Source organism: Heptranchias perlo, chromosome 11 (genome assembly GCF_035084215.1).
Source record: "Heptranchias perlo isolate sHepPer1 chromosome 11, sHepPer1.hap1, whole genome shotgun sequence".
NCBI classification, from domain to species: domain Eukaryota; kingdom Metazoa; phylum Chordata; class Chondrichthyes; order Hexanchiformes; family Hexanchidae; genus Heptranchias; species Heptranchias perlo.
The window spans coordinates 4,063,744-4,077,491 of NC_090335.1; the positions used below are offsets into that span (position 1 = coordinate 4,063,744).

Sequence of the window (13,748 nt, forward strand, 5' to 3'; positions counted from 1 at the left end):
TCCAATCTGATGGGACCCTTCCAGAATCTAGGGAATTTTGGAAAATTAATACCAATGCATCTACTATCTCTGCAGCCACTTCTTTTAAGACCCTAGGATGGAGTTCGTCAGGACCTGGGGATTGTCAGCTTTTAGTTCTAATATTCTTTTCAGAATCCTTTCCCTGGTGATTGTAAATGTTTTAAGTTCCTCCCTCCCTTTCACCTCTTGATTCACAATTATTTCTGGCATGTTATTTGTATCCTCTGCGGTGAAGATGGACACAAATCCGCCATTTCCTTATTCTCCATTATTAATTCCCCAGACTCACTCTCTAGAGGACCAACGCTCACTTTACTCACTCCAAATTCAAAGCTTTGAATAAATGTAAGAATGCATGGAATAAGAAATGGCCCCGGGCCAATCAAACACAACATTCTGCAGAGCGTGTCTGAACCACCTTATCTTGGTGTGTGTTTCATGGGTCGTGACATTTGTTTCTCAGGACTTTGAATTGCCAAATTAATTAAACAGGATCCAGCTCGACTTCCGACACCAGCGAGGCTCAATCCATTTAGTGCTTGCCTCACCTCAAACAGGTCAAGGACTACAACTGAATTGTGGTACCAACAATTTATTTTATCTCACCATTAACTCATCAAAGACAACACATCTGTCAATGTAAACATCACAAATTAAACAGGCACTAAACTTCAGAAATACACCACATCAATTACAAACTGTACGCCCACTCTCCAAAACGTAGCTCAAATCAGAATCATAGTATCACGCTTATCGCTGAGTTGAATTTACAACAGCATCCATTCAATCCTGAGGTTGACACTGTGTTTAGGGTAGTTAGACTTGTCCTTTTATAGGATAACATACTGTTCCGGTTTAGGTCTGTTCCCTGCACCAGGTGAATATTAAAGACATACAACTTCTGGAAACTGATGAACGGTTAAATCACAACAGGTGGCCCCTTCTCTGCAGGTCACTGGCTGCACTTCTCTTCCAGGTCTCGGCTGGCTCTCTCTTTCTGCCTTCCTCAATTTCCTGTTCCTCTCTCCCATCAAGCAGGTGCTACCTTCTAAATGCTTCACCTCCACTGCATTTCCCTCCCTCCCTCCCTCCCTCCCGGTGTCGGTAAACCAGTCAGGAGCACAATCAGTACTGAGAACCCATCGGGCTCCTTTAATGGAGTTCTCCTCACCTCTCACTACATGTGTTTGACTGAGCCTCATGATGGTAACGCAACCAACATTCTCTTACCCACCAATTCCTATTGAGAGACGGATTTCTGATGTCCTCCATAAACTGGGAGAAAAATCTTAAAGTGCCAGAGTTTAGATTGTAAAGGTAACCCCAGGCAATTTGCTATCCATCATTCACTGATGGTCAGAGTTGCAGTTTGCTCTAAAACGAATCACACACATCTGTCCAAGTAACTATCTCTGCCTGGTTCCTTACTTCTGCATAAATATTACAGAAACTGGAGCGTAGAAGGAGGCCATTCGGCCCATCATGCTAGCTCTTCAACTGGACCTATCTTGTTCTAATCCCATTTCTCCGCCCTTTCCCTTTCTTCCTTTCTCATTTTTCAAATATTTATTCAATTCCCTTTTAAACGAGGTTATGGTCCACTGCCTGGCTCATAACTTGAGGTAAAACATTCCAGTTAGCATGATGTGAGTCACTGTCATTGGATTCCAAAAACACTCCACTCACCGGTGCCAAATTCCTGGTCGAATTCTCAGATTTATTATTTCACCATTAAAGAGAGGCGCACTAAATTTTAATCAGCTCAGTTTCCAAGACTCGCCATCGTCCTACTGTCACTGACAGACTGACCAAGGCGCTTCACAGGATCGATTATCAGACAAAATTTGACACCGAGCCACTTATTAGGACAGGTGACCAAAAGCTCGGTCAAAGAGGTAGGTTTTAAGGAGTGTCTTAAAGGAGGAGAGAGAGGCGGAGAGGTTTAGGCAGCTGAAGGCACGGCCGCCAATGGTGGAGCGATGAAAATCGGGGATGCGCGAGAGGCAAGAATTGGAGGAGCGCAGAGATCTCGGAGGGTTGTAGGGCCGGAGGAGGTCACAAAAGCAGAAGCTACAAGTGTGTAATCAGTAAATCTGTTCTTTTCCCTCTCTCTCCTACACACACACACACACACACACACACACGCAGATTCATTGTTTAAAAAATACACAACCTAACTGTTTTTTAAAATATTCCGCTTATAATTTTACCTGAATAAGGTTTTTGAAATTTGTCCTCTAGCTGTTCTCAAAAAATTTCGAAAGAACAACTGAGCAGAAATTGCTTGAAGCTAAAGAAAGATATTCCAGCAGCTCAGCTATTGAATGGTACTGATGTATCCTGGGAAAACTGCTGCACTGCACATGCTCAGTGTGCACATTCTAAATTCATCTCACGTCATAGCTCTGGGAAAAAATATCAAGTCCAAGCCCAGGCTTTTGGGAAAGGCTGAGGACGTCAAGTGAAAAAATAGTCAAAGCAGTAAAATACAAAGGCCATTCTGTGGGCACATGTAATCATGATATTGTGAAATAAGTAATTTTTTGATTTGTTTTGTTTTGTTTCAACCCCTATTTTTGGCTATAAGAAAATTCAATTCATGAGGAACAAAATGGCAGTTGAAAATATTTTCAGAAAGCATTTCGATTTGAGTACCTTGCATGACACTCATTAAAACAGTGGGTGTTATGTGACAGGAGAGGCGTGACACCTCTTACAGTGAAAGACCCATCACAACGCCACCTATAAGTGTCACAGGGAACTGCAAAAAAAATGCACACTTTTATAATGAGATTGCCCATAGGAGCTGGTTAATGTGGGGAGTTTTCAGTGGAATGCACACGCCATGTACTGGATTTAATATATGGATTGCTTCGTAGAATTAGTAACCTGTCTTTAATTAGAATATAAATGGGCATAAAACACAAACTCAGGAACCAGTGATCTACTGACCCTCTCCAACTGTTCTTGTAAGCATTTTCTCATGGACTCTGGGCAGTTATCAAGCTTGATCTTCAACTCAGAGTAAACCTCTTGCAGCCTCTCTACTTTTTCTCTCTCAGTTTTCAAATGTGTTTTTTCCTGAAAGCAGAGCACAGAAATAACAAAAAAGGAAAGGTGACTTAAAATGAGTCCATGCACTCAGCGGGTACAATGCCCACTTCCCAGGGCTCGATGGCAGCACTAGATAGAGCAGCATTCAAACAAGCAGCTCTGTTATTGGCCTAAAAGGCGGGGGGGGGGAATCTTTTGCCATGCTTGCTAACCATTTAACAAGGGCATGTTTCATAGGAACAGAGGAACAGGAGGAGGCCATTCAGCCCCTCGAGCCTGTTCCGCCATTCAATTAGATCATGGCTGATCTGTATTTTAACTCCATCTACCCGCCTCGGTTCTGTAACCCTTAATACCCTTACCTAACAAAAATCTATCCATCTCAGTTTTGAATTTTTCAATTGACCCCCAGCCTCAACAGCTTTTTGAGGGGGGAGAGTTCCAGATTCCCACTCCCCTTTGTGTGAAGAAGTGCTTCCTGACATCACCTCTGAACGGCCTTGCTCTAATTTTAAGGTTATGCCCCCTTGTTCTGGACTCCCCCCACCAGAGGAAATAGTTTCTCTCTATCTACCCCATCGAATCCTTTAATCATCTTAAACACCTCAATTAGATCACCCCTTAATCTTCTATATTCAAGGGAATACAGGCCTAGTTTAGCTTCTACATAAGCAACATAACCCACCTTTCCAACAATGCAACACCAGCTAAAAGTAAACAGCAAATGCATGCAATATTGTGACAGATTACACAAGCAAAAGGGCACACAGCACCAAAGGGTAGCAAGGCTGCGTGCAGTTTATAAACCCTTCTCTGCAGGAATAAATTATGGTAAAGTACAGAGGGGATAAAGTTTGTGCTTCGCAATAAGATATGGCAATCAAAAGGTGAACAAAACAGCGATGTCCAAGGAATCCGGCACATTAGGTTTAAATTGTAACAGCAAAGGTTGTATCACAACTTGCATTTATATAGTACCTTGAATGTAGAACGGAGTCCCATTGTGCTTCACTGAGGTGTGAGGAAAAAACAGGTGCTGAGCCAAAGAAGGAGAAGGGGGGTGATTTTAAACCCCAAGAAGGGGTGGGTTGGGGGCGGGTGGGAGTTGAAAATAGTTGTTTTTTGGGTCACGACCACAACCCGGCTTTATTTCCGGGTTTAACGTCAGCGCGTAAAAGTCCAGGCTTCCCACTGGGAACGCAAAGTCCGAAAATGTTGCAGTTCCAACCCAAAAAAACAACTATTTTCAACTCCCACCCACCCCCAGTCAACGCATTCTTGGGGTTTAAAATCACCCCCAAGGAGTGGGGACCAAAAACCTGCTCAAAGAGGTGGGTTTTAAACCAGGTTTTAAAGGGAGAGAGGGAGATAGAGAGGCGGAGGAATTTAGGAAGGGAATTCTAAGTGTTGGGCTTAGGCAGCTGAAGGCACGGCCATCATTGGTGGCGTGAAGGAAAGTGAAGGCCAGAGACCAGGGTCTGACAAACAGAGAGTTCAAGGAATGCAGAGATCTCAGAGGGTTGTAGGGCTGGAGGAGGTTAGAGAGCGAGACCACAGAGGGATTTGAATATGAGGATGAGAATTTTAAATTCGAGGCATAATCAGCGAGCACAGGGGTGATGGGAGAACGGAACTCAGTGCAAGTTAGGATACGGGCAGCAGAGTTTTGGATGAGTTGCAGTTTGTGGAGGGTGGAGGATGGGATGCCGGCCAGGAGAGCACTGGAATAGTTCAGTCTGGAGGTAACAAAGGTAAGGATGAGGATTTCCAAAACATTTATTCCTAAGAATTCAAAGCTGTTTTTGCATTTAAAAAAAAACGTAATATCCAATAATTTGAAGTATTGGAAAATACACATCGAAGTGGGAATTTAAGTGCTAAATATTTTGATTAATAAAATAATTTGAGGATTAAAATAAAATAATAAGAGGAGTAAACTGTATCCATACGTGGGCAGGAAATAGATGGTAATAAAAGCCAGTATAATGCACAAAATCCATTGCCAGCTGCACAGGGACAGTCCTGCCTTGTGCAGAGAAAGTCTAATTCTCATCCTTACATTGAAATCCCTCCATAGTCTTGCTCGCTCCCTTGCTCTGTAATCTCATCCAGCCCAGAAGCCCCTCCTCATCCCCACAAACTCTCCATTCCTCTGACTCTGGCTGTTTGTTCAACCCCTTTCCCTTCGCCCCTCCATTGGCGGCCGCGCCTTCAGCCGCCCAGGCTCCACGCTCTGGAATTCCCTCCCTAAACCTCCCCCTCTCTCCACTATCGGTGATAATCGCCACTAGTAACAACGATCGCAACATCCCACGCACAGCGGAAACCGTATCTCAGACATTGAATCTTCGGCTTCACCTGTGACTATGGCAATCCCCATTCCATTACCCCAATCGCAGCAGCGGGACTTTCAAAACCATAACTGCCAGGTTCAGGGGCATTTCCTGAAAGCGGGCAGATGCCGGCACCAGTAGTGGCACATCTGGGGCGTCCGCTAGCGGCCTAAGGAAATGCCGGCACTGTCTACACGGGACCAGGACCCGATGGAACCAGGTCCCACCCCAAAGTCTGCCCCCACCGCTCCAATTGTACCCTAAACCTGCCTTAAGCAGGGCGCATTTCTCTCGTAGTGAGCTTCAAGGCGGTGGGAATGCCACCAACATTAAGGATTAATATTGAAATTTGGGTCCACAATCCTTAGCTGACATTTAGTCTTAGGCTTAACCGGTCACAAGTTTGGGTGGAGAACCACTTCTGCTCACCAGTCAGTCCCAGTCAGTCCCAAATACAATCTCCATAAACCACCACCTAAACTCCCGAATACTGGACAATGCAGCCAAACAGGGCCTCGGCCCAGGTGCCACATGAGCCAAATTAGTCCATTCTTTGAACGCAGTCAAATACACCCTCGGCCAGGAAATGGGAGGGGGTAAGGTCAGCAGAAGATCGGAGCAAACGGGGTTTCGTTAACTAAATCAGAAAATTGTCAAACGCTCAAAAAACCCACAGGCCTTGTGCCAATTCTGTCACCGTCCTGCGGAAACTTTCGGCACGCAGCCGACTGCTTTTGCTCGGTTTAACGAATCAAAACTTTGCCTTTGAGTTTCTTGTCACATAACCCTGTTCACTCTTGTCTGATTACAGACATCGGGCCAGAATTTGCTATCCAAAATAACGGTGAGTCTAATGGCGCTCGCTGTTATTAATGCGCAAATCGCACAGCAACTTCAAGCGAGGGGCAGATACACGGTTAAACACGAATATCCAAAAGTCAAAATCCTGGAACTCCCTTCCTAACAGCACTGTGGGAGAACCTTCACCACACGGACTGCAGCGGTTCAAGAAGGCGGCTCACCACCACCTTCTCAAGGGCAATTAGGGATGGACAATAAATGCCGGCCTCGCCAGCGACGCCCACATCCCATGAACGAATAAAAAAAGTCAGTCCAAGATGCGCTGCTCTGCCAATAGCTTCGTGAAAACGGCATCTCTCGGTCTGTGTCACCGTTGAAATGCATTGAATGGCATGAAGTTGATGTATTTGGACGGTAGATACGGACTAAACTCGCCACAGAAAGTTAAGTCTCGTTGCTCTGTGCCATTTTACTACTATGGCACAAACTTCTCTGAATATCACAACACCAAAATAAACAGATAAAGAATTAAAGAAAGAACTCGCATTTCTATATCGACTTTCACAGCCTCAGTCCATCCCAAAGTGCTTCACAGCCAACGAAGCACTAGAAATGTAGTCACTGTTGAAATGTAGGAAATACGGCAGCCAATTTGCACACAGCAAGATCCCACAATGAGATAATGACAAGATAATTTGTTTTTAGGTGTTGGTTGAGGGATAAATATTGGCCAGGACACCGGGGAGAACTCCCCTGCCCATCTATAGTGCCATGGGATCTTTTACGCCCACCTGAGAGGGCAGGCGGGACCTCGGTTTAACATCTGAAAGACGGCACCTCAGACAGTGCAGCACTCCCTCAGCTCTGGCACTAGGAATGTCAGCCTGGATCATGTGTTCAAGTCTCTGGAGTGGGACTTGAACCTACGACCTTCTGCACAATACTTATCCTAGGTAAATTTAATCTCTTCATGTCCAAGCCTGTTTGCAGAATCAAGTATCACCATTTCACTGGAAGCCATTGTTATCCATACTCACCAATTTTATTGGCCAGGTGCTCAAAGCTAACATTCCATCACTCAGAATTTGACTGCAGCGGTTGTAACCAGAATGCTTTGATTGTATTCAAAGGGGGCAGGGAAAGAACAAAAGGGTTAGGTCTGTGATAGGGTGGATAAATGGTTACAGAATGTCCGAGAGAAAATGAGAGCAGTGGTGATGATCTGAAGTTATTGAGATCAGTGTTGAGTCCGGAAGGTTGTAAAGTGCCTAAACGATAGATGAGGTGCTGTTCCTCGAGCTTCCCGTTGAGCTTCATTGGAACAGAGTAAGAGGCCGAGGTCGGAGTGGGAGTCGGAGTGGGAATGGGATGGAGCTCCCTTAATCTCTTAGACATTCTGTATCCATTTACACCTCCTCTGGACCCATCTTTTGTTTCTATATATGTCCCAGTATTACTCTTGCACCATCATCCCTTTTGTCATTTAATCACTCCTGCCCTCCACCCTATCACAGGCAATTTATTCTTTCGCTGCCCTCCTTTCCCCTGATTTTGCGCTTGCTTAAAAAGCTGTTCATCTCCAACAACTTCCAGTTCTGATGAAAGGTCATCGACCTGACACGTTAACTCTGTTTCTCTCTCCACAGATGTTGCCGGACCTGCTGAGGGTTCCCAACATTTTCTGTTTTAATTACACAAATTATTCACTTAGCACGTTCCCTATCTCTAATTCCCCGAGGAAATTTATCCCGGGACATTCTTTGTTACTGAACTGTAAAGTGTATTCCTCCCCCACTAGACTTGCATTTCTGGCCACTCAAGTTGTAAATTGGAGTCACCAGGGCTGATGACTCATTGACCGAGAAGGTGGATCAATGACAACATATTTTAAGGCTGTGAGACACCCAGTAATGTGTTTACTGGGTCTGAAAGCAGGTAAACAGTCCTTTATCCAAAACTGCCCATCTGCAGAAGGAAATAAATGTCACAATCAGTCTACCAGTACCTCACAGTACAACTCTCTTCAATTATTCCTACCTTAGCCTTTTCAGATACAACACCGGTTTCCAGGTCTGTTATCTTTTTATGAAGTTCCTCCAGTGTGTCTTTCTCATACTGGACGTGAGACATCTCTGAGTCCCGTTCCCCTTCCAACAGGGCACGTTCCATCTCCATCTGTGAAAACGCCAGACACACAAGGTCCTTTTCTCTTTTTGAATAACACAAGGCTACAAAGTCACAAGTGGAAAAACATTCCATTGGCACCTTTCGTTCTACTTCATCATTACCAGAGAGTGTGTCCGGAGATACTTGGCAGAAAAAAAATTCTCCAAACAAGCAACATTCTCCAGTCACTGTTCTAAATAATAAATCAGCAGCACTTCTCCACTCAACTAGTAACAAACCTCGATGAGGGAACAGAGAGGGTCGATGAGGGCAGCGTGGTTGATGTGGTGTATATGGACTTTCAAAAGGCGTTTGATAAAGTGCCGCATAATAGGCTTGTCATCAAGATTGCGGCCCATGGAATAAAGGGGCCAGTGGCAGCATGGATACAGAATTGGCTAAGTAACAGGAAACAGAGAGTAGTGGTGAAGGGTTGTTTTTCGGACTGGAGGGAGGTGTACAGTGGTGTTCCCCAGGGGTCAGTGCTGGGACCACTGCTTTTCTTGATATATATTAATGACTTGGACTTGGGTGTACAGGGCACAATTTCAAAATTTGCAGATGATACAAAACTTGGAAGTGTAGTGAACAGTGAGGAGGATAGTGATAGACTTCAAGAGGATATAGACAGGCTGGTGGAACGGGCGGACACATGGCAGATGAAATTTAACGTTGAAAAGTGTAAAGTGATACATTTCAGTGGGAAGAATGAGGAGAGGAAATATAAACTAAAGGACATAATTCTAAGAGGTACAGAAACAGAGAGATCTGGGGGTATATGTGCACAAATCATTGAAGGTAGCAGGGTAGGCTGAGAAAGCTTTATAAATAGATGCATAGAGTACAAAAGCAAGGAAGTTATATTGAACCTTTATAAAACACTGGTTCGGCCACAACTGGAATATTGTGTCCAGTTCTGGGCACCGCACTTTAGGAAGGATGTGAAGGCCTTAGAGAGGGTGCAGAAAAGATTTACTAGAATGATTCCAGGGATGAGGGACTTCAGTTACGTGGATAGACTGGAGAAGCTGGGGTTGTTCTCCTTAGAGCAGAGAAGGTTGAGAGGAGATTTGAGAGAGGAATTCAAAATCATGAAGGGTCTAGACAGAGTAGATAAGACCATAAGAGATAGGAGCAGGAGAAGGCCATTCGGCCCCTCGAGCCTGCTCCGCCATTTAATGAGATCATGGCTGATCTGATTTTTACCTCAACTCCACTTTCCCACTCTTTCCCCATATCCTTTGACTCCCTTGCTGATCAAAAATTGTCTAACTCAGCCTTGAATATATTCAATGACTCAGCCTCCACAGCTCTTTGGGGTAAAGAATTCCAAAGGTTCACAACCCTCTGGGAGAAGAAATTCCTCCTCATTTCCTTCTTAAATGGGCGACCCCTTATTCTGAGACTATGCCCCCTAGTTCTAGATTCCCCCATGAGGGGTAACATCCTCTCAGCATTTACCCTGTCAAGTCCCCTCAGAATCTTGTATGTTTCAATAAGATCTCCTCTCATTCTTCTAAACTCCAGTGAGTATAGGCCCAACCTGCTCAATCTTTCCTCATAAGACAAACTGTTCCCATTGGCAAAGGGTCAAGGGCCAGAGGGCATAGATTTAAGGTGATTGGCAAAAGAACCAAAGGTGACAACTTTTTTACACAGCGAGTGGTTAGGATCTGGAATGCACTGCCCGAGGGTGTGACAGAGGCAGATTCAAAAGGGAACTGGATAAGTACTTGAAAGCTAAAAATTTGCATGGCTATGGGGATAGGGCGGGGGAGTGGGACTAGCTGGATTGCTCTTGCATAGAGCCAGCACGGACTCGATGGGCCGAATGGCCTCCTTCCGTGCTGTAACCTTTCTATGATTCTATGACTCTGCTCCCAGTGCTCAATTCCCAGCGCTCCACATTCCCATTTTGCCCCTCACCTAACTTTCCACCACACCTTCTGCCTTTCTCTCCTCACATCAATTTATATATAATTATTAAAATAATACAATTTTTCCACATTTTTTCCAGTGCTGTGTTACACTTCCTGTCACACTTGGGCATCACATTTGCTTATGTACAAATTTCTTGCAGTTGATTGTTTGTTATGTTAATTTATTCACAGTGATTTGATAATATGCAAATGTCCTCAAAAATACTTTTTGAATTTTTTTTCATCCTGTGAAATCTTTTTACCTCAACCTGCCATCTACAGGCTCAAAATGATGTTTCTGCAACAACAAAAACATTTTAAAAATACATATTTCACAATAACAAAGAATCACAGAATTATACAGCATAGAAGGAGGCCATTCAGCCCATCGTGCCTGTGCTGGCTCTCTGAAAGAGCTATCCAATTCGTCCCAATTCCCTCCTCTTTCCCCATAGCACTGCAAATATCTCCTTTTTAAGTAAACTTACTTACAAACTCGCCTTTTATAACATTAAGCAGCTTCTTTAAGGCTTTTATTTGGAGGCCATAGCGTCTCCGAAAGCCTGGGCTTGGTGTTGGAATGATACCTGAGGACTGTCACTCCGTTAGCTGAAGGCTGGCGTCACCCACGCCTGGGCCTTCACTTCCAAGGCCAGGGTCTGAGCACGTGCACTGTGCAGAATTTCCGAGGATGTCTCAGTGGATCTCTGTTTCTCCATTAGTTGTAACAGTGTGTATCTGTTTGTTTGTTTTTCCAAATGATTTGAAGAAAAGCTGGAAGATCAATTTCAAAGCACCTTTCGCAGTGACGCTGTACCCCACTACACCCCAATACACCCCACCCCTCCCAGTGACGCTGTACCCCACTACACCCCAATACACCCCACCCCTCCCAGTGACGCTGTACCCCACTACACCCCAATACACCCCACCCCTCCCAGTGACGCTGTACCCCACTACACCCCAATACACCCCACCCCTCCCAGTGACGCTGTACCCCACTACACCCCAATACACCCCACCCCTCCCAGTGACGCTGTACCCCACTATACCCCACTACACCCCAATACACCCCACCCCTCCCAGTGACGCTGTACCCCACTACACCCCAATACATCCCACCCCCTCCCAGTGACGCTGTACCCCACTACACCCCAATACACCCCACCCCTCCCAGTGACGCTGTACCCCACTACACCCCAATACACCCCAATACACCCCACCCCTCCCAGTGACGCTGTACCCCACTATACCCCACTACACCCCAATACACCCCACCCCTCCCAGTGACGCTGTACCCCACTATACCCCACTACACCCCACCCCATCCCAGTGACGCTGTACCCCACTATACCCCAATACATCCCACCCCCTCCCAGTGACACTGTACCCCACTATACCCCACTACTCCCCAATATACTCCACCCCCTCCCAATGACGCTGTACCCCACTATACCCCACTACACCCCACCCCCTCCCAGTGACACTTACCAGTGCTGCTGTACCCCTCTACACCCCACCCCTTACCAGTGCTGCTGTACCCCTCCACACCCCATCCCCTCCCAGTCTGCTGTACCCCACTACACCCCAACCCCTCTCCAGTGCTGCAACTTAGCAGCAAAATAATAGTGAGCAATTCCACGGGAGATCTGCTATGGGAATTCTACCTAAGGAAAATCACGGTGACACATGCCCAGATTCCCGAAACATAAACTTGGAAAATGACCTGCACCCAGTTTCCGTCTAATACCTCTTGTGAAGACTCTTCCATTTGATTATCCAGCTCTTTGATCTTGAGGTTAATTTCTTCCACGTTGTTTAGGATGAAGACACATTCTTCTTCCAACTGAGCAATCTTTTCTTTCACGTTCCTCTCAGCCAATATCTCGTCCTCCTGAAAATACAAATCAGATGGGTTCAGTGAGCAAGATTAACGCCAATCAACTCCAAACTGGACAGCAGGTAGTGTAGACTTGGAAACACGATGGCACCAAGGAGTCTCGCGCTCACTCTTCTGTGGAAAAAAATACAACCCCTGGCCTGCAGTCCTCCAATTCTCCGTCCATAATGGGTGGAGAACCAGGTGCTAAGGGGCCAGTCCGTGCTGGGAATATATGATCAGCTCTACGGTGTCAGCCTTGGCTCAGTTAGTAGCACTCTTGCCTCTGAGTCAGAAGATCATGGGTTCAAGCCCCATTCCAGGGACCTAAGCGCATAATCTAGATGCAGTACTGAGGGAGTCCTGCACTGTTGGAGGTGCCGTCTTCCAGATGAGATATTAAACCGAGGCTCCGTCTGCCCTCTCAGGTGTGTTAATTGTATCCATTTGATTTATATCAATTAGTGTTAATTGTATTCAGGTGGTGCGCATCAATTGGGGACTCTCGTATCCATTTATAGGAGAGCTTATCCAGGGTGTGGAGTGTGTGATGTTGATCTCTGTGAATAAAGGCTTGGAAGCAACTGAAGACCAGGCTCTAGTAGTCTATCCTTCACCACCTGGCTATCCTGTTTATAACAAGGTGGACATAAAAGATCCCATGGCACTATTCGAAGAAGAGCAGGAGAATTCTCTCCAGAGTCCTGGTCAACATTTATCCCTCAACTAATGTAACTAAAACAGATTATCTGGTCATTATCACATTGCTGTTTGTGGGATCTTGCTGTGAGCAAATTGGCTGCCGCGTTTCCTACATTACAACAGTGACTACACTTCTAAAGTACTTCATTGACTGTGAAGCTCTTTGGGACGTCCTGAGCTCATGAAAGGTGCTGTGTAAATACAAGTTATTTTTCTTTTTACTGGAAGGTTCTTTCACACAGCACACTGCTAACCAGTAAAGAAGGGATTTTGATCCCATTAGTTTGGGTTACATTTGAACCCATGTCTGAGAGGATAAAAAATACATTGTCCTTTTAATTTTGGGGCTTCAACATGGTTTTAGCCCAAACTGATGGAAAAATCAGGGGTTAAATTGGATAGAGCGGGAATGACTGTCCGTGATTAACCCATGCCCGTTGATTGCGATGCAGACACACGGTAAATCTGTCCTGCCTGCTGATTAACTGATTGCTGCCTGCAGCCAGCGCCAAACACACTGCTCATTGGCTGCACACCTGAGGAGGGGGCCCGAGATCGGGAGGAACCCACACTATTTAAAGGCATCTCTTAAAGGGGAGGTGGATTGTGGCTGGGAATGCTGTGAGAAACTGAACTGAGAAACTTATCACATAAATGGCTGAACCTGGGAGAGAACCTGCACTGGAGGCCTTGGTGCAGGAGGGGGAGAGGAGGAGGGACAGCCTCTATCTCCGGGTGGAGGGGGGCCAGGAGGGGGAGAGGAGGAGGGACAGCCTCTCCCCCTGGGGGGCGCAGGAGGGGGAGAGGAGGAGGGACATCCTCCACCCTTGGGGGGGGGACTCAGGAGGGGGAGAGGAGGGTGAAAGCTCCTCA

At 45.8% G+C, this 13,748-nt stretch overlaps 1 protein-coding gene across 6 annotated transcripts in view; it reads right to left on the reverse strand.

Moving 5' to 3' along the window:
- The window catches only part of LOC137327055 (pleckstrin homology-like domain family B member 1), a 326,545-nt gene that overhangs the window by 96,995 nt on the left and 215,802 nt on the right, over positions 1–13,748 (reverse strand). For all 6 annotated transcript variants that reach the window (XM_067992448.1, XM_067992446.1, XM_067992447.1 and 3 more), the window contains 2 exons: positions 12,045–12,188; positions 8,247–8,384 (listed from right to left, as the gene is read on the reverse strand). In XM_067992448.1, coding sequence (XP_067848549.1) covers positions 8,247–8,384; positions 12,045–12,188 — 282 coding nt within the window. The remainder of the gene's footprint in view (positions 1–8,246; positions 8,385–12,044; positions 12,189–13,748) is intronic.